At 38.3% G+C, this 19,609-nt stretch overlaps 1 protein-coding gene across 4 annotated transcripts; it reads right to left on the bottom strand.

Moving 5' to 3' along the window:
- Positions 1-2,459: 2,459 nt before the first annotated feature.
- On the bottom strand, positions 2,460-19,364 carry NUDT4 (nudix hydrolase 4). 4 transcript variants are annotated; one of them, XM_023749795.1, is made up of 5 exons: positions 19,168-19,361; positions 10,188-10,298; positions 8,940-8,984; positions 5,835-5,922; positions 2,460-5,300 (listed from the first exon to the last, which is right to left on the bottom strand). In XM_023749795.1, exons 1-5 carry the CDS (start codon positions 19,318-19,320, stop codon positions 5,098-5,100), a joined length of 600 nt encoding a protein of 199 aa, XP_023605563.1. In that variant the 5' UTR covers positions 19,321-19,361; the 3' UTR covers positions 2,460-5,097. The 4 variants fall into 4 exon arrangements, with proteins under 4 accessions (XP_023605563.1, XP_023605564.1, XP_023605566.1 ...); XM_023749796.1 differs by having other exon boundaries at positions 5,835-5,919; positions 19,168-19,342; XM_023749798.1 differs by lacking the exon at positions 19,168-19,361 and adding an exon at positions 14,089-14,126.
- Between the last annotated feature and the right edge of the window lie 245 nt (positions 19,365-19,609).

The following is a 19,609-nucleotide window of genomic DNA, read 5'->3' as shown; positions in this document are numbered from 1 at the left end:
TTTGGGCTTTGCAGGCTATGGATCTGTCTACACGCAGTGGTTCTCAACCTTCTGGCCCTTTAAATACAGTTCCTCATGTTGTGACCCAAACATAAAATTATTTTCGTTGCTACTTCATAACTGTAATGTTGCTACTGTTATGAATCGTAATGTAAATATCTGATATGCAGGATGGTCTTAGGCGACTCCTGTGAAAGGGTCGTTCGACCGCCAAAGGGGTCGCGACCCACAGGTTGAGAACCGCTGGTACAGTAACATACTCAGCTCTGCTATTGTAATGAGAAAATATCCATAGACAATTTTAAACAGAGGCTTCTGCACTCTGATAGAACTTTAATTTTTACATGTCACAAAGTATTCTTTTAAATCACTTTATGTTAACATTCTACGTTTCTGGGCTGTTACAAGTTGGGGCTAGGTTTGGCCTATAGGTTCAGCTTCCTTCCTCCTTGGCAGTGATTGATAAGTCACTGCTATAGTGCTAGAAGCAAATGTGTCAATACTTCCCCTTTTAAAAAGTGATACATTACTGTTACTCCAATAACAATTAGATGAAACATTTGTATAAATTTCTTCTTTCCCCTTGATTATATTTTTTGATAAATGTATAGATCAGGTCATTAAACCCATTTTTTCATGTAAGATTATCGAACATTATCACATAGAAAGTTTCAATATTTCATTTAAAAATAAAATCTGAAATATGTACAGGCTCCTTTTTAAAAAGTGAGCTTTAACAGGTAATGCTGTGTAGTGTTTTTTAAAATCAGTTACTAAAAGGACCTCCACCTGTGGCAGTGTAATTCAATAGTGATATCTATTGACTAGATGACCATAACTTAACACCCCCATTTGCAATTCAAATTGATGAATTTAATAAATCCTGCAATATACAACTTTGATACATTTTGATTGTGCAACTTGAAGTATCTCCCAGAAATGGAATTGTTGGGTGAAAGGGTTACATTTTATGTCTAAAATAGTCCATTATATAGACATGTTACTAGTTAACCATTACCCCGTTAGGCAGGCTTGGGCATTTTATTTTCACGCCTTACCATTTTAGTTGCCTATCTTAGTACATAAGTCTTTAACATTTTTGGCCATCTTGTGTAGTTAATTCATCAAAAGGTATGTTTAAGTTTCTTGATACACATTGAGAGCCAAATATTCTTTTTATTTCACTAATTTGAGTAAAAGTTGAGAAAATAAGATTTACAATACTTATATACATATGTGCCTGGCACTGGCGTTTAATAACAAGGAAATGTGATGTCCAGAGGGTAGTAATCCACAAATTGGGAAGAGTAATTTTTGGGGTCACATTTAGTTGAAATTACATCAAATAGAGGAATTTGAGACTAGTTTCTGGCAAAAGGGCCTTCTCATCTTACTCCTATAACGTAGCCAATGACACTAGTCAGGAAGGTATTGAAAATAGGAAAGCAAAGCAGCACCAAGGGTAAAATCACTTTTCCACCAAATAGCAACATTTTATATCGAACTGTACAGCAAAGTATTTGGTGGGGGGAATCATTTTTAAATAAAATATTACTTTTGAAGATGGTGCATGTAAGTCTTTTAAAAGCAGATCCTGATTATTCTATGGGTTAAGAATTTATGAAAGTGTTGGTTGGAAACTGAGACAAAACCAACTACAGAAATATTCCTGCTATAACCAACTCATTAAAAATTATACTTTAGTAAATCAACTGTTTAGCCCTGTCACTTTTGTCTACAGAATTCTGCTTACAGAGACCTGTAGAGAATTCTTGTATTTCAATGTGAAAATAATACTGGAAAATGCCAAACTTTCTCTTTGCCTACTATTTTTTAAAAAAATTTGAGAGGGAGAGAGAAAATGATAGAAACATCAATGATGAGAATCCTTGATCAGCTGGGGATCAAGCCCACAATCTGGGCATGTGCCCTGACCAGGAATTGAACTGTAACCATGACCTAGCTCATGGGTTGATGCTTAACCACTTAGCCACACTGGCCAGGCTTCTTTCCTACAATTTAAATAAGATTTGTGTAGAACATTTATGTAAGGACTCTAAAGTTGGTCTTGGTTGGGGAAATATGGCTGGCAGGGTACCTGTAGCCAGCTACCCATTTAAACAGTAAAATGATTAAAATGAAACACCCTACAGCAAAATACAGAATACATCAAGAGCTCTTGAAAATCATTGAAATAATTATAGCAAAACCCAATTAGGGCAGGGGAACAGTGCTATAAGACAACTATAGCTGCCATGCACCATTAGGCTACTGTCTAAGAAGATGGGAAATATCCATTGGGAGAGGAATGGCAACATTTTATTGGTGACCAGTTCCTTTTATAACCCAGTTAATCATAAAGGGAAGTGTATAAATGTACTTTTACTGAGATAACATATGACCATCAGTGGGAGAAGAGTACTGTTACTGTGGAATGCAAGACAAGTTTTTTCTTGGTCTTAATATTAAAAAAAAAAAGTTACTTTATTTCCATTTTTATTTGATGTTTCCAAATATAAAAAAAGTCAAGATTCTTACACCAATTATCTCAATGAGACCATGCAAAGCAATTCAAGTGTATACAACAATCACCCCCCTTCAGTTTTGCTTCTTTATACAACTGTGTGATCAACACCGGAAAACTGAATGGCATGTGTCTGGTTGGAAAATTTCACCTGTTTACAAAAACCCAACAACATGCAGGCTAGTTGCTACTTTGTGTCTGCAAGTCACTTTACAAACTTGTTATTTTAATTAGGAGGCACATAGGACTGAAAAATTTAGCTGTCCAATTTTATCCAACTACCCCACAGAAAGCATAAATGACAATCCCAACACTGTAATAATCTTTAGAGGGTTGAGATAGTAGATACTTTTTGTTACCCATAGTAGATTCAACTGTTGAGCCTGAAAATGTAGGCTTTTTCTCTAAACAGAAATAAATCCTTAAGGCCCTTCTCTAATTTTGCTAGACTGGGTTCTAGAAGAATAGTGAAGAACCCCTCATATGAAATTTAAAGTGTGACAACTGTAAATCTGCTGTTGCATCATTCAAATTTCTGCTAGTTGCATAGACTAAAGACAGTTAGTTTGCTAAATGGCACTGAAGAAATCCTGACTCGAGTGGCACTACTTCGTCCAAATGTTTCTGACCAAAGAAAATTACACAACAATATTTATATGCTCACTTTTAAGAGATGGCTGACATTAATACTGTACATATTTTACAGGTCAAATACATAGTCTAAGAGTTTATAAAATAATTTCATGCATTGTTAACTCTCAGAATGTCATGTACAAGATATCCACCTCCCCTCCCCGCAAGCACTGTGATAGCATTTCAGGTGGACACAGTCCTATATACAAAAACAATCCAGTTTCTCTGCTGTGTTAAGTATGTAATTTAAAGAAACTTCAGAGATTACTGAGAACAAAAATCTTAGTCCATTGAAGATTGATAGAAAGCGTCAATCTGTGGAATTTAAACACCCAGAATACATAACCTCTGTACAAAGAAAAACAAAAATTCTGGATGATCGTGTTTGACCACACCACATAATTTAGAATGAAGTGTCATTGGTTAATTACTCATTCCTTTGACAGCATTAATTTGTGAACTAATGTTTATATTATATCTAGTTCATCTGCATTTATGGCACAAGATCTCATTTTATAAAGTGGCACCAATTTTCCTCAAGTGTAACAGCATTCTATTTTTAGCAGCAATTATATTTTTAAGGTTAGTAATTTGTAGGACAAATGTATAACTACTTATTTTCTACTTTATGCTCATCAGTTACAATATTTACAAAAGGCTAATGTCTATATACAGAATGATCTTGCCTTCATCTCCCACCCCACATCTTACTGAAAGGTTTTCCCTCCCACCTTATTCCTGGCCTGTTTGGGGGAAATACAGGAGTTTCAGAAAAGGTACCTATATATTTTAGCTAGGATTCTTGATTTTAATACATATAAAGACAAATATAAGACAAAATAATTCTTAGTTCTGGTATGTTTCAGTGCCCCAAAAGTAAGTTAGTCATGTGATAAATAGTACCTATTGACAACCTATAAAAGATTAGACATTCTAAAGGTACCCTAACAATCTAAGTCTGTAACAGCTGAACAGCAAGAAGGCCATTTTAATTGTGAAGCCGTCATCACTGACTGGCATTTGAGGTTATTGATTCCAAACCCAGGTATGGTTGGTTATCAGTGACCAACAAGTTTGAAGAGGTGTCACTAAGTTGAAAAACTGAGAATATATTTTTAAAAAGCAATTTACATTGAGGGAAATTTGGTTCTCAGATATTTGGTGTAAAGAGATTATGGATAAAGGGAATTGGCAACTGGGTGTGCTAACTCAAATGCCATGAATCCAGATTTCATGATAAGATGATGTATTTGCTACATGTGTTTTGCTTACATTAAATAGCTCCCTAAAAATTGCCAACTCTATAGAGTTAAAATTTTGTTAAAGGGCTATTGAGCAATAGGGGAATTATGTTAGTGACATAATACCAGTTGTAAAAATTGAAACAAATGAGTTGGAAAATTCCTGAAAATAGCAAATTAGGTCCTTTGTCAAAATATTGGGCCATACAGAAATATTCCAAATATGAAATTTTTGAATTAAAATTGTGATACTATGAAAAAGTTTTCCGTTAATATCAAGAATTATTTTTGTAAATTCCCACAACAGAAGGATTTGTTGAATACATTAATGCTGTGAATGAGAAAACAAATTGGGGTAAAACATACCCACGAGTAAGTTGATCTGACAGAAACCACAGACTGACGTCAAATGGACGAAAAACTGAAGAAAAAAAAAAAGACAACCAAAATAACATGGAGGGTGGGAGGGTCAGGGGCACAGTTAAGGCATCTAAAAAAAAAACTCCACATGGCTTTGGCTTATTAAAATATTTTACACTATTAAAAAAAAGATTCAAAAGCATCTGAAAAACATGCAAATTGTTTGAAAACCTTGTATGGCAAATTCAGACAGTTTGCAAGCGTCATTCAGATGTTTGCCAAGGAAAATAAAGAAGCCTCTCCCCATGAAATTGCACATGGTGGGAGTGACCTCCCATTCTATCTTATAGTAGATGGCAAGCCAGAGGTCTGTGCAGCAGTTACAAACAAGGTGTTATTATCTGGAAGAGAAGGGACTGTGGAATTTCCATTGGATGGAGAACAACCCAGCTTTAGTTTTTCCAGATACTCTGCATGTACAGGCTTATGACATTGGAGAACTTTGATGGCATCTTCTACTTTGAACCACTCTCTCTTCCGTCCTAGAAAACAGTGATGACATTGATTACTATACAATAAAGTCAAGTTTAAAAAGTAAGCCATATGCTCTTAATAATATTCCTCACTCTTCACAAATGACTATTTTTTTGGATGGCTTAGACAACAGTATGTTGAAGAATTTTCAATTAATTCAAACATGGAGATGTATATTGATCTTCCCTTCTCTAAAAGAAAGGTAACCAAAAATAATTTAAGATGAAAATTGGATACAAGTATGCAGTATTTTTAAAAAAATATATTTTTGTTGATTTCAGAGAGGAAAGGGGAGGGGGGAGGGGGAGAGAGAGAGAGATAGATAGATATCAATGATGAGACAGAATCATTGATTGGCTGCCTTCTGCATGCCCCTACTGGGGATAGAGCCGGCAACCCAGGCATATGCACTTGACTGGAATCAAACCTGGGACCTTTCAGTCCGCAGGCCCACGCTCTATCCACCGAGCCAAACCAGCTAGGGCATGCATACAGTACTTAAATTAAGAGAATTCTGATAGCAAAAGGAAAAGGAAACTTACCTATATTAACAGAATCTTCCCAATCTTCTAATATTTCAGTGACAATAAGAACATAGACATATGTTCTGTGCTTTCGGTCTTGGTTCTGCTTGAATGTAAAAAGAAAAGCATTTTAATCTATAGGAACTAGTCATGTACATATTTTTAAGGGAAAAAATCAGTTGTGGCACACTGCTGATTAGCATAGCCTATTTACCAACATGGGCAAGTATACTCAGTTGTATAATCCAGCACAGAAGTGAGTTTATGTAAGAGAAAATACTAAAGTGGTGAAATTAGCTCCCAGTACTAAACTTTTAGCTTTCTGATTTCTGTCCATCAGGTAAGTAATTAAGAACTACATTCCTATCCTTTTTTAAGGTCCTATTCCGTGGGGCTAATACTGATAGCCTTTCCATACCATGGAAAACCGCTTCCCTCACAACTTGTAGAGCAGTATCCCCAGTTAGTTCAGAGCATTCCCCTCAGAGGTTTACAAGACACACACAAGAGCACAGCTCTGCTAACCTAGACTAGGGCTTCTCAATCTTGGTCACCCATTACATCACCCAGGGCAAATGGTTTTTTGAGACACCAATTCAGTTAGTTTGAGATAAGGCCTAGGTTTTGATATTTAAAAGCTTCCAGATGAACTATGCACAGCCACGGTTGAGAATACCTGGGTCAACCCAATCATGGAACATTATTTTTAATCCTATATTCAACCTCAACTTTACCCATATTAAAACTGCCACCTAGTCTTGTCTCTAGACAAAATGAAACACAAGTTGGCCTTAAGACAAAGGGGCTCACATTCATCTCAACTAAAATCAGCCTTGTTTGGTATAGTCTAGGACTATAGATAATTGTACTAATTTTTTCTACCACAAATAACGTGAGTAATCCACTCAAACCATGTATTTTGTCTTTGGAAAGGAATAAGAACATCAATAAAGTAGAGGCATCTCTCACAAACATTATTGTTCCTTATTTTGAAGAACTCGTTATCTCTGTGCCTGGCAAATCAATATCTTTATTATGCTATGATCACAAATGCATTGAAATCACCAGGATGAATGAGTAGGGCCATTCTACTTTTGTTATATTTCCTAAGGGGAAAGTATATTGATTACCATTTTCTGTTCAAATTCTATAAAATATAAATTGTACTCTATAAAAACAGTAAAAGCATTTAATACCATTACCTTCCCATGTTATGTAACATTTATTTATAATATGAGAAGTTTTCACCCTAGCCAGTTTGGTTCAGTGGATAGAATATCAGCCTGCAGGCTGAAGGGTCCTGGGTTCAATTTGGGTCAGGGATATGTACCTTGGTTGCAGGGTTCCTGGCCTTGGTTGGGGTACATGCAGGAGGCAACCAAATCCACGTGTCTCTCTCACATCAATGTTTCTCTCTGTCTCTCCCTTTCCTTTCTACTCTCTCTAAAAATCAATGGAAAAATATCCTCAGGTGAGGATTAACAAAAAAATAAAAATAAAATGAAACATAATGTGAGAAGTTTTCTTTAAAAATCTTGTCAGCATACTGACAAATGTGCTCTTTATATCATGGCTATTCAGAATTATAGAAAACTCAGTATGTTTTTTAGTTTAGAAGATAGTGCTATTTAACTGGGCAAAGCAAGTGCTGAATTCTGGGAAAGTTTGAACATTATCTTAAGAACTTTACTCCTTTTTCTGTTATTAAATTGATTGGGGTGACACTGGTCAACATGATGGAACTTTACTCAACAATTACTATATTCTGGGAATTAATTCTACCAAGTACTGTCCAATCAGATTTTTTTCTAAATTCCTTTAAAAAGGCTTAAAAATAAAAATTTTATGGTTCTATCAGAAGGACTAAGCTACCCTTAAATAATATCTTGGGGGAAAAGGTCACACTGTATCTGGTATACCATGTATCTAGGCTTGAATCTTGGGTGAGTATCTATTTGAGAATAGCTTAGGCCTCATGACTTGACCACATTTTTCCCTACTTTCCACAGACTATCTACCACTTCCAAATTCCCTCCCCATAAATTCCATTCTGCATTCAGTAATAAAGGATTATACAGATGAGAATTCTGTGCTTTTAGCACAACTATTCTATGTATCTGAGCTTTGTATTTTCACATAGCCCTTTAAGGATAGTCATTCTGTATGTCATCTAATGTTATATGCTGATGGTAAGGGTACATTTCCAGACATCCTATCTAATAAAGAGGGAATATGCTAATTGACCCTCATGCCATCACAAAAGATGGCAGCACCCACAGCCTATAAGGATGAAATATGCTAATTGACTGTCCCACCCTCAAAGATGGCAGCGCCCACAGCCAATAAGGAGGAAATATGCTAATTGCTGCCCTGCCCTCAAGGATGGCGGTGCCCACAGCCAATAAGGAGAGAATATGCTAATTGACTGCCCTGCCCTCATCTCCCCTCAGCCCCACTGGGGCGGCAGGTGGGCCCGGCTGCTCTGTGCGCCTGCCTCCAGAGTTCCCCAGTCCTCTCAGTCCCCCAGGGCCAGCCCGAGGCACAGGCAAGCCTCAGATGGCGGCTGCCCAGCCGCCCAGGGCCACCCAAGGCTTGCGCTACCAGCAGTGGCAGCAGCAGAGGTGTGATGGGGGCATCGCCTCCCGCCCCTGAGGGCTCCGGGACTGAGGGAACCTCCCTCCAGTGCATAAATTTTCATGCACCAGACCTCTAGTTCTTCATAAGAGAAAAATGTTTCTCTATCAACTCCACTGTATTGTCATAATATGCTATATATAACTAATGGTACAGGTAAGTTAAGTAGTTTTTACTTCCCTCCCTCCTAATTCTTATGACTTACTTCCCTACTGATAGTTTTAAAGGAAGAAATTATTAATTCTCTTATCAGCAAACCAAGGATTATTTTTTTTGTTTGTTTGAGAGAGAGAGAGAGAGGTATCTATGTGAGAGAGAAACATTGATTGGTTCCTTCCCACACGTACCCCAACCAGGCAGGGATCAAATCCACAATCTGGGTATGTCCCCTGACTGGGAATCAAACCCTCCCCCTTTTGGGGCACGAGAGGACATTCCAACCAACTGAGCCACACCAGCCACGGCCCAAGGATTACTTTTGTAACTCACCTCAAATATGCCCAGGAGCCTGCCCAATTTCCCTTTGACTCCAGCCTATTGAAAAAAGATGAAATGTACAAATTTTACCTTTTCATAACAAAATTGATATGAAAATTACTTTCTGACTATTTCAACTTGTAAATCTAAACACATTAGCCCCTTCCATACTAAGCATGCTTCTGTGATTTTTTTGATGTGCTGAGATTCACGACCCATGGTTTGCTATAACACATTGATTTCATTTGCTCTACATGCAACTTCCTGTTGTTCAGATTTATTGTCATTTATTCAATAAGAAATGGCAAGAACTGACCAAAAATTAACTCCCTACAAATTTGGGACAAATTTCCTGAATGAAAACAGACTTTTCTCTGTGAACTGATAAATACTCCTCCCCCTTCTTACTTAAATTTAGGCCAATCTTCCTTTAGTCACACACCTCAGGAGGTACAATTCCTTCTATAGGCAGAGTCCTCATTACAGTTACCAAGTAAAGAGTGATTGGAATGTCAGTGTGCCCCCCCATTCAAATCCATACTTTGAACTAATAGAGTGGTACATGCTTGTCTTCTCTATCTCAAATGTGTTCTTCCCTTAGGAAGCCACTCATCCTTCAAGACCCATCTCTATGAAACCTCCAACTACACACCAAGGCCCAATGAGAGCTTTAGCATTATTTTCCCATTTATACTCTTAACTGCTGTTCAATAACTTTTTGTGGCACTTACTATGCTGTTTTGCTTGTGAGTAAAAGCAAGGTGTATATCGCGTGTAAGAAGACAAGCAGGCCATGTACGCTTTTGTGCGTGCGTTGTGCCATTTTATTGAACTTTCAGACAAAACAAGTAAAATAAAAGCAAATTTGTTTCTTATTTACTTGAAAAAGAATCATAGCACATGATTAACATCTCTGTATGTTTTTGCTCAGTGTAATACTAACTTTGCTCTGGGCAAGGCCATCATGTTATATATTGATCACTGATCAGACTTATTGTTATGCAATTCCATGTTCCACATTGATGTTAGCTCTATTTTACCAGGTAGAAAAAATATCTGCTTAGCAAAATGCTAGATATAGTCACATGCTTTAAAATGTTAAACTAGGCAACAAAAAAAACACACCTATGTGACCTGCCTTCTTGACTTCTCCTCAGTGTATGTAACAAAGTCCCTTGTTTGTGAACCAGAAGGATGTCTGTAAAACCCCAAAATACAGTCTGTGTGAAAAGAGAAAATGCAAACTACTGTTCACCTCACCTCTTCATAAACCTCCCTCACGGCAGCACCACCAGGCTCCTCCTCGGGCTCCATTCCTCCTCCTGGGACAATCCATTGGTCTGGGTACCGACTGCTGCTCACCAACAGCACCTGAAAGAACCACCATAACCATATATAAGCAACATTCTAAATCTTTTACAAGATTGTACTTCTCTTCTAGACTAACCTACTTTTAAATTTCATTAAAATTATTAGGAGAACACATTATAGTACAAAAAAGCAGTTGACAGCCTTTGTAAACACCATCTCTGTGAATTCAGAATTCAACAATAACATGATCTCACCACTAAATAATTCTTACCTAATTAAATCATGTAAGCTGCCAGATTCAGTTAGTAAAACTCTCTAATTTTTAGATATTAACAAAGGATAAAAGCAAGAGACTTCGTTTTTTAGCTCCAGAGCTGTACACCCTGAAGTTTGTGGTCAGATCCATTATTCTTCAGTTACATTATCTTATTATGTTTCCAAATGTAAGGATATGTAACCATAGGCAGGTCACCCTGTTCTTTCATCTACAAAATGTAAGAATATTCAGAATATAACAGATGCTGTGAGAAAGGAATAGGGAAATTCATGTAAAGCCAACGCTGGGTACATAAAGAATTCTTATTACCTTTATGCTTAAGATTAGACAGAAAGAGGCTCCCTTCATATTCTAAATCTATATAAATTAGCAAAAGTTGCTCCATTTGATAACAGGCAGCTTTAATTTATGATCTTGCAAAGAGTTGTCAAGGTATAGCCTACTGCCTGTTTTTGTACAGTCTGTGAACTACAAATGATTTTTATATTTTTAAATTATATGAAATTCAAATTTCAATGTTCATAAATAAAATCTTATGAGAATCCAGTCATTCATTTTTTACATATTGTCTGTGAATGTTTTTGTGCTACAACTTGAGTTGAGTAGTAGTGACAGAGATTATATGGCCCACAAAGCCGAAAATATTATCTGGCCCTTTACAGGAAAAGTCTGCAGACCCCAATCAAGAACATCATTAAGCTTGAAATGTGCAAACACTTAAAAAATGCACAACAGCTATTATCAGAGTATCCTAGAGGCTATTTTTTAAATTTTCAGGTATGTAGTACCTGAAACAAGTATTACATATCCATCTTATAAATGAAAAATTTGTGAGCTAGGTTAGGTTGAAATTCACCCAAGTAAAAAACCAAGTAAAAAAAAAAAAAAGTCTATGATAAATAACCAAATGACGTTTATTAAGATAACAGATGTCTTAACTGACCTGAAAATGTTACGTTAGTATATTGCCTTCAAATAAATATAAACAGTGCTCCCCAGATAAATCAATTTAGAGCAAAGTTTAATCCCCTGTGTGGGTCCTGATTTTTTGACAGGCATGCCAGTCGTTTTCTCTGCCCAGCTCCCTCCCTCCCTCCTGCCAGAGGAACTGATGGCCTGAAGAGTTCAGAGACAGCACAATATTCACCTCCTACTTGAATACGTTGCCAGGAACTCAACCTGCCCCAAATGGAAAGTTCCAGGCTGACATTAGTTCGGCAACTCCCAGCTTTCCCCTAAAACCTCTAAAATGTTAAGTAGAAGATATGGTAATACTGATTCAGGCACATTAACTTCAATTTGAAAAAAGCAGACACCTTTGCCTATGGACACACCATCACTGCAGAACAGTGATCAATTAATGCTGAAAGGGTCTGAACATTGTTTCTCTCATTCTTGATCTGGTAGGACTCTATTGCTCCCACCAGCATCATTCCTTCAAGTAAATAACTGACAGAACAGTGGCAAATCCATAGAAAGCACTGTAAATTGACACAATGGTTGACAAAGCCTTAGCTAAAATAGAAAATACTAATGGCTGACACTGAGGGTACCACCACGTCCAAATACAGCAATCTGGGTGAGATAAAATGAAATGTCTTAAATGTAAGCTTTCTTTAAAAAAAAAAATTATTTCATAGAGAAAGGGAAAGGGATAGAAAGAAACATCCATAATGAGAGTAAATCATTGATTAGCTGCCTCCTGCACACTCTCCCACTGGGGATCGAGCTGAAATCAGGCATGTACCCAGACCAGGAATCAAACTGTGACCTCCTGGTTCATAAGTCAATGCTCAACCACTGAGCCACACCGGCCAGGCTAAGCTTTCTTAAGTATTAGCAAATAGGGCTTAGATATCAAAATTGGAATTAAAGAGCCAGAATAAGCAAATCGAGCAAGAACCTATGGTATTCAAAGGCTTTGGCCCTGGCCCTAGCCGGTTTGGTTCAGTGGAGAGAGCATCGGCCTGCGGACTGAAGGGTCCCAGGTTCGATTTCGGTCAAGGGCACATACTTTGGTTGCAGGCTCCATCCTACGGGCACGGAAGGCAACCAGTCGATGTTTCTCTTCCCCTCCTTTCCACTCTCTCTAAAAATCAATGGAAAAATATCCTTGGGTGAGGATGAACAACAACAACAAAAAAGGCTTTCACCCTGTTATCAAGACTGGCAAATGAATTTAAGTTTTTTTAAGTTAAAACAAAAATGTTTAAGGTACACACAAGCATTATATCTTGCAACAAAGGAAAAGTAAATGGTAACTACTGGTCCTGACTGCAGAGTTGGAGGCCTCTTTTTCTCGTCTGGGTTAAGGATAATCTGGTTTCTATTGCCTGGATGAAATTCTTACACACTTCTATGCTGTCTAAGCAACTTCCATGATTACCTTCATAATGGGACAGAATTGTACAGGTGGCTAGCCATCAGAAAAGTACATTTTCATTTAGTAAATAGATGGTTTCAAAACCATAGATATTCATGTTTGAGTCCTAAAAACATAACATTCAGTGTCATGTATCTAGGTCAATGACTGTTATAGTCCCACTAGAGGTCCGGTGCAGGCCAGTGGAGTCCCTCGGCCTGGCCTGCGGACATCCCCCGAGGGGTCCCAGATTGCCAGAGGGCACAGGCCAGGCCGAGGGACCCCACCGGTGCAGGCCAGGGAGGGATTGTGGGAGGATTCCAGGGCGTGTCCGGCCCCATCTTGCCCAGTCCCTATCAGCCAGACCCAAGTAGCAAGCTAACCTTCGGGTCGGAGCATCTACCCCCTTGTGGTCAGTGCCCTTCATAGCGACTGGTCAAAAGGTCGAATGAACAGTTGGACACTTAGCATATTAGGCTTTTATTATATAGGATTTGTCCAAGATAAAAGCTAAATTACATTAAGATTAATAATGCAGGAAACCCCCATTAGTCTGCATCTGCTTTTCTGAAACTAACACTTAAGCTTCCAATTTAATACCACATCTTTCTCTACAGGACATCATTAACATGACTAAACTTCTCTTCCAAAGTCAGTGACATGGAAGCCCTGTATGGTTCAACATCTCCCTTCATAAATTACTGTTTAGAAAGCCACAAGAAAACAGGCCCATATACATTTTGGACAAATGATTTAGCGGAAACCAAGTAATTATTGTGCACTGACATTCCAAAAATGATTAAATTGGATCAAACTATTAACTTGAAATGCATTTTTCAAAAAAAAACACACCAAACGATCAATTTAAATTAGTAATTAATACCTGTGTACAGAAATGATCAATGTCTGAACTACCAGCTTAAGGGATTTGCTAAAGAGTCTTTGGTGATGGTACAGATTGGAAAACCAGTATGTTTCATTAAGTACTTGCCTACACATCTTCAGTACCGGGAGTTCAAATGAGGTCATGGCCACAAATGTTTTGTACAGCAGAGGGGGCAGAGGGAGGGTGGTAATGAAAGAGCAAGAACTGAGGGATATACTCCATAGACAAGAGTAGATAAAACTATGGCATGGGTTTGCCAGGGCAGAAGAAATCAATCCGAGCAGCATAAGCAAAGTCAAGGACAATTAAAACCCCTCTAACACACCTGGCTAGTGTGGCTCAGTGATTGAACGTCCCGGGTCAGGGCACATGCCCAGGTTGTGGGCTTGATTCCCAGTGTGGGGCGGGCAGGCGGCAGCCGATCAATGATTCTCTCACATCACTGATGTTTCTAACCCTCCTTCCTTTTCCCTTCCTCTCTGAAATCAATAAAAGTATATTTAATGGAAAAAAACAACAACCCTCCAACACACTGGGAGAACCTAAACCTATAGAGCTGCATCCCAAAGTATTATTTATTCAATAGTCTCTCCCCCAAAGCCATCTAAACTTTTCTAGAACATCCTCAATCTACTAAGATCTATAATATAGTATTAGCATGCTAACTAATGCTCTGAAAATGGTATTAGTGAAGAAATAAAGGCTATAAAAGCTTATTTGGTAAGGATACATCAACAGCTAACAGAACCATACGTGGTCATTTATAGGTTTTAAATTTCTTTTAAACTACCTTTCTGGGTATATTACACTTTGTATAGCCAAAATGATGACAGTTTGTCACTTTAGTGACAAGACGACAGATGAAAGTAGGCATTCAATGTCCTGGATGAGCCAGAGCCAAGACCAGAGAAAAGTTTATAAAAAAGAGGCTTGTCAACCCACCAGACTACAGAATTAGACTTGAATCGCACTCAAACTCAAAAGCCAATGCTGGTAGAGTGGTGAAAAGTGAAGACATTCTTCCCCTTCGATCCAACCTAACCACCTCCATATAAGCATTCCTTCTACTACACTAACAGACCTTACCCCTCTTTGCATGTATGATGATTATCGGAATAAAACACCACTTACCTGGCATTGTTGAAAAGTCATTTCTCACATTTGTTTTTTTTCTTAGATACTAATGTTTTAAACATTTGGAATGGAAGTATTTCTCATTTTAAGTAGTAATAGTGGTCAACGTGGAAACTGCCCCGAGTCTGTGAATTATTGATTCTGTGCTTTACACTGCCCAACAAATCCTTCTCATTGGGGAGATGTAAGAAGAGCATGTAAACTGCCCTGGCCGGTTTGGCTCAGTGACTGGAGGGTTGGCCCGAGAACCAAAGGGTCAAGGGTTCAGATTCCCGGTCAAGGGCACATGCCTCAGTTACAGATTAGAACCCCAGCCCCCATCAGGCAATCAATCGATGTGTCTCACATCGATGTTTTTCTTCTCTCTTTCCCCCGCTCCTGCCTCCCTCCCACGCTCCCTAAAAATCAATGGAAAAAATATCCTCAGGTTTGGATTAAAAATAAGAGCTTATAAACTAAAAATGCAGTTCAAATTCTATGCAATTCAGTTATGCCTCCAGAGGCTGGAGGTACATGGGATAAGTTAGTCCTCTCCAGCCAGTGGCTCCAAATTGCCCTTTATGTTTCACCTGCTATCTGCAGGTACAGATGCAGAGGTTAGTGACATTTCCCTGTGTTTAGAAAATGCTAATTTAGATTTTTATTTCATGAAGTGGTCTCCACTTGAATCAGGTATCTTCAAAGACTTAAATCTCTGAGGAAGTATAAGTCCCAGAATATACCTCTGAAAAAGGTGGACCACCTGATGATTCTATACGTAAAAATGCTAGTAGAGACTTAACTGCATTGATATTTCTTATTATAATTGTTTTTATTTATTAGAGCTCTGGTTTTAGAGTTGTATAGGTTTTGAGACTCTACTTTCCGCATAAGCCTTAGTTTCTGTGTATGATTTCATAGAACTCAGACATTTTGGGGATATATACATTCAGGATTCTGGAAGACATTGCCCCTGGTTCAGGGAGCTTAAAGCTATTGAGAGCAGTAAATAAAAATGGAAGCCAGCCCAGGAGGCAGGGTGAGTCTCCTCCCCGCTCTGTGGGAGTATACAAGTGTGTGTCCCTGGGGCATGGGGGAAGTAGCTGTGCATTCCCCCTCCCTCAGCTCTGCCCCACCCCCCAACAATAAATTGTCCTCTCTTTTAAAAAAAGTCAGTTCTTAAGACTGTTTTCTCAATGTTTTTCACTCACAACTCTGCCTGGATCCCACCCAGGATCAAGTCATTTCTCCCTTTAGCACTCTATCCTATTTTGCTGCCAGATCATTCTCAACCTTGAATACATCTAAAAGCTCAATGTTACTTGTTTGAAACTAAAAGTTCTTTTCTTGCCTAGATATTCTTCAGACTTACATTTAAGGTGCTGTTTTTCAACTATTAGTCCTATGCTGTCCTAAGCTGTAGTCCAACCAGACCACAGCAACACCCAATTCTTGCTCTGAGGTGCTTGGTTCTTCCTTACACACTAACTGCAATACAACTCCAAATGACTCACACTTAACCCTGGAGTAGCTGCTGGCACTTTCACCCTATTGATCACCCTCCCTTTTTATCAGTCATTTATCTAACCTCCTGCTATAGCAGTGGTTCTCAACCTTCCTAATGCTGCGACTCTTTAATACAGTTCCTCATGTTGTGGTGACCCCCAACCACAAATTATTTTCGTTGCTACTTCATAACTGTAATGTAAATATCTGATATGCAGGATGTATTTTCATTGTTACAAATTGAACATAATTAAAGCATAGGGATTAATCACAAAAACAATATGTAATTATATATGTGTTTTCTGATGGTCTTAGGCGACCCCTGTGAAAGGGTTGTTCGACCCCCAAAGGGGTCGCGACCCACAGATTGAGAACCGCTGTGCTATAGAATATGTTTCTTAGGAGCAGACACTTGATCACTGCATCCCTGTTAAAACTATCAAACATGCAAATACAGTATGTTCTAAGGAATCCTTTTTTTCCCCTTAACATTTTGTGAATATTCACAAAAGCACAGTATCCCAACTACACTATGGGACATGTATTTGTGGGCTTGTCCAGAACCCCAACTGCTAAAACTTAGGGTGATTCCACACAGAAGTAACTAGCTGAAGAGAAGATGATTAAATGAATATAGATTTAGAAGAACTTGGGGTCAAAATGACCTGCCAGCTTCTGTGACCTTGATAAATTATTTCTGCTGCCCAATTTCTTCCTATAAAAATGTAATGTTTATTACTTAGTTCACAGAGCAGAAAAACATAAAATGAACAAATACATAAAGCCGCCCCAAAAGAATATAGACTTGTTAGAACAACCTGTTCAAAAGTAAGGGCTACTTGAGAACTCCTTCAGTATAGGGACTTATACTTCCTCAGAGATTTAAGTCTTTGAAGATACCTGATTCAAGTGGAGACCACTTCATGAAATAAAGATCCTATTTTGCTGCCAGATCATTCTCAACCTTGAATACATCTAAAAGCTCAATGTTACTTATTTGAAACTAAAAGTTCTTTTCTTGCCTAGATATTCTTCAGACTTTACATTTAAGGTGCTGTTTTTCAACTATTTGTCCTATGCTGTCCATATCATTGCATTGCACAGCTTTTTGGGGTCAAACAGCAGTTACTATTTTAATTTACATTCTGTAAACATCTCATCATAAAATACAGCATACATTTAAATCTCCCATCCAGGATCTAGGTGTTCTTAAGCCAGTAGGGGAAAACGGAATCTCATCTATTAGCTAAAGAGAGGGGAGTTCAGGCTGGCTTGTATTCTAGTCCTGGAAAGCTAGCAATGTAATTTCAACAGAATGGGAAAAATTCATAGCAAAGCACCAAGATGTCCAGGAAAGCTAACTAATAGGGTTCATTCTATAATTATCGTATTATAGAAGGATCCCCCAACTGTACACAACTACAGAAATGAAGATGATCTTGAAGTACTAAACCAAATATTAAAAGTGGCTGTGCATTTCAGAGAATTCAGAGCCTTCCCTCGGAGCATATTCTAACAAAGTGATTCACTTGCTTTCTCAACTCAGAAATGATCATATTTACACAGTTTTATGTAATAAATTCTCCAAATCTTGCTCCTTACTTTATTTTATCTAATGACACCAATCTCTTGACTCAACTAATAAATGCTAAATTACTGCATTTATTACAATAAAAGTAATTCCCCAGCACAAAAAGACCTTATCTGCTAAGGCAATTTCTGAAGTTCTCAGACTTTGCTTTACCATTCACACAATACAGACCATTTCAACTTCCTCCCATTTCCCATGTTTTCCCCTGAGAGCTTGTGTTTTACAAAACCTGGATTCCAAGCTCAGGTTATGACAAGACTTCAAAGTCACTACTTTCAGGAAAACCTCCAAGCTCAGCCTCACAAAATCTCACTCATTCAGCAGATAGTGTGCACCCAATTGCTATGAGCTGGGACCAGTGACCTGACTCTACCACTTCTTAATTAGTCAGTACTTATGCTCTGCAACTGTCTTCTCACCTATAAACCAACATTAAGCGGGTTAAATGTAACAAAGTTAAAAGTGTTTAGGCAATGCCTCCACATTATAATCAAACTAAGAATGTGACTACACAATAGTGAGCATATCAGACAAGATCCTTAACCTATCTTGATCACTTTGGGGCTATTATGTTTTATCCTCATGTGGTCCTTCCCTCAAGGACCTTCTAATCTTTTATCTTTTTAAATAGAATACACTTCATGCTTGTTGAATTTATTACTTTGTAAATGTTTCCCCTTTTACTTTTGAGCTCTCCTAAGTAGGCCCAGCTCAGAGACACAGACCAATTTCTTCTGAAAATGCAGGTTTAAAGACGCCCCCAACTGAGCACTGATATCACTAAAAAGCTTGGTTTCTTTAAAAAAAAAAAAAGGCAAAACAAAAACTGGAAGAGAACCACTGTGAAGCACTTAGACTTTTGTTAACATGCTAAGAACTGTGTGTACACAATGTCATAGTAGCCTAACTATAGGGACTAGCAATAAGGAAGCCATTAGATTCCCATCTCCAGCTTTCACCTGGCATTTTATTGTGCACAACTCAGAATGCTATGTCCCCTCCTGTCTAATCATTTGAGTGGAAATGCTAAAAAATTCTTGCCCTAAGCAAAATATTGTTGCCCTAAGCAAATTTAAAGCAGTGAGCCGTTTTTAAATTAAGTAGATGTAACTGAAATAAGTAAAAACTGACCCAAGAGGGAAAACTCAAGGACCTCACTATCAACCCAAGACAAATTATAGATGGACTGCTTACTCTTAGAAAAAGAAAGACAGCTCCTCTCCAGATGTCAAACCAAACACAGCAAAGCAAAAAAGCGTTGATCAATATGCCGAGAGCCAGAGACTGCCTGGAAAATGGCAACTTTGCCCACCACCAGTCCCTCTCCCTTCTGGCGTTATTCCACATGTTTCACTGACCATTTGTCTGCAACCAGAAAACTTTACAAGGAAGCTTTAAAAAAAAAAAAAATTCAAGTATAATTACGACAAGTGCATGTGAGTTCAACGAGCCACTTAAAAGTGGGACGAACAGAACTAGTCCGAATGGGCTTGTATTTGAAAGCTCGGGGTCTGCGTGGCTATTCCACGGACCAGCCCAGATTTCGTACGAAACCGCAAACTGCTGTAATACAGAAGGAACATGGAAGGGGCAGGAAGGCGAGAGCGGCAGCGCTCACGCCATTTCCACTCCCTCC

Source organism: Myotis lucifugus, unplaced genomic scaffold, assembly GCF_000147115.1.
Source record: "Myotis lucifugus unplaced genomic scaffold, Myoluc2.0 scaffold_9, whole genome shotgun sequence".
Taxonomy (NCBI): domain Eukaryota; kingdom Metazoa; phylum Chordata; class Mammalia; order Chiroptera; family Vespertilionidae; genus Myotis; species Myotis lucifugus.
This window is presented reverse-complemented; position numbering and strand designations above follow the sequence as displayed.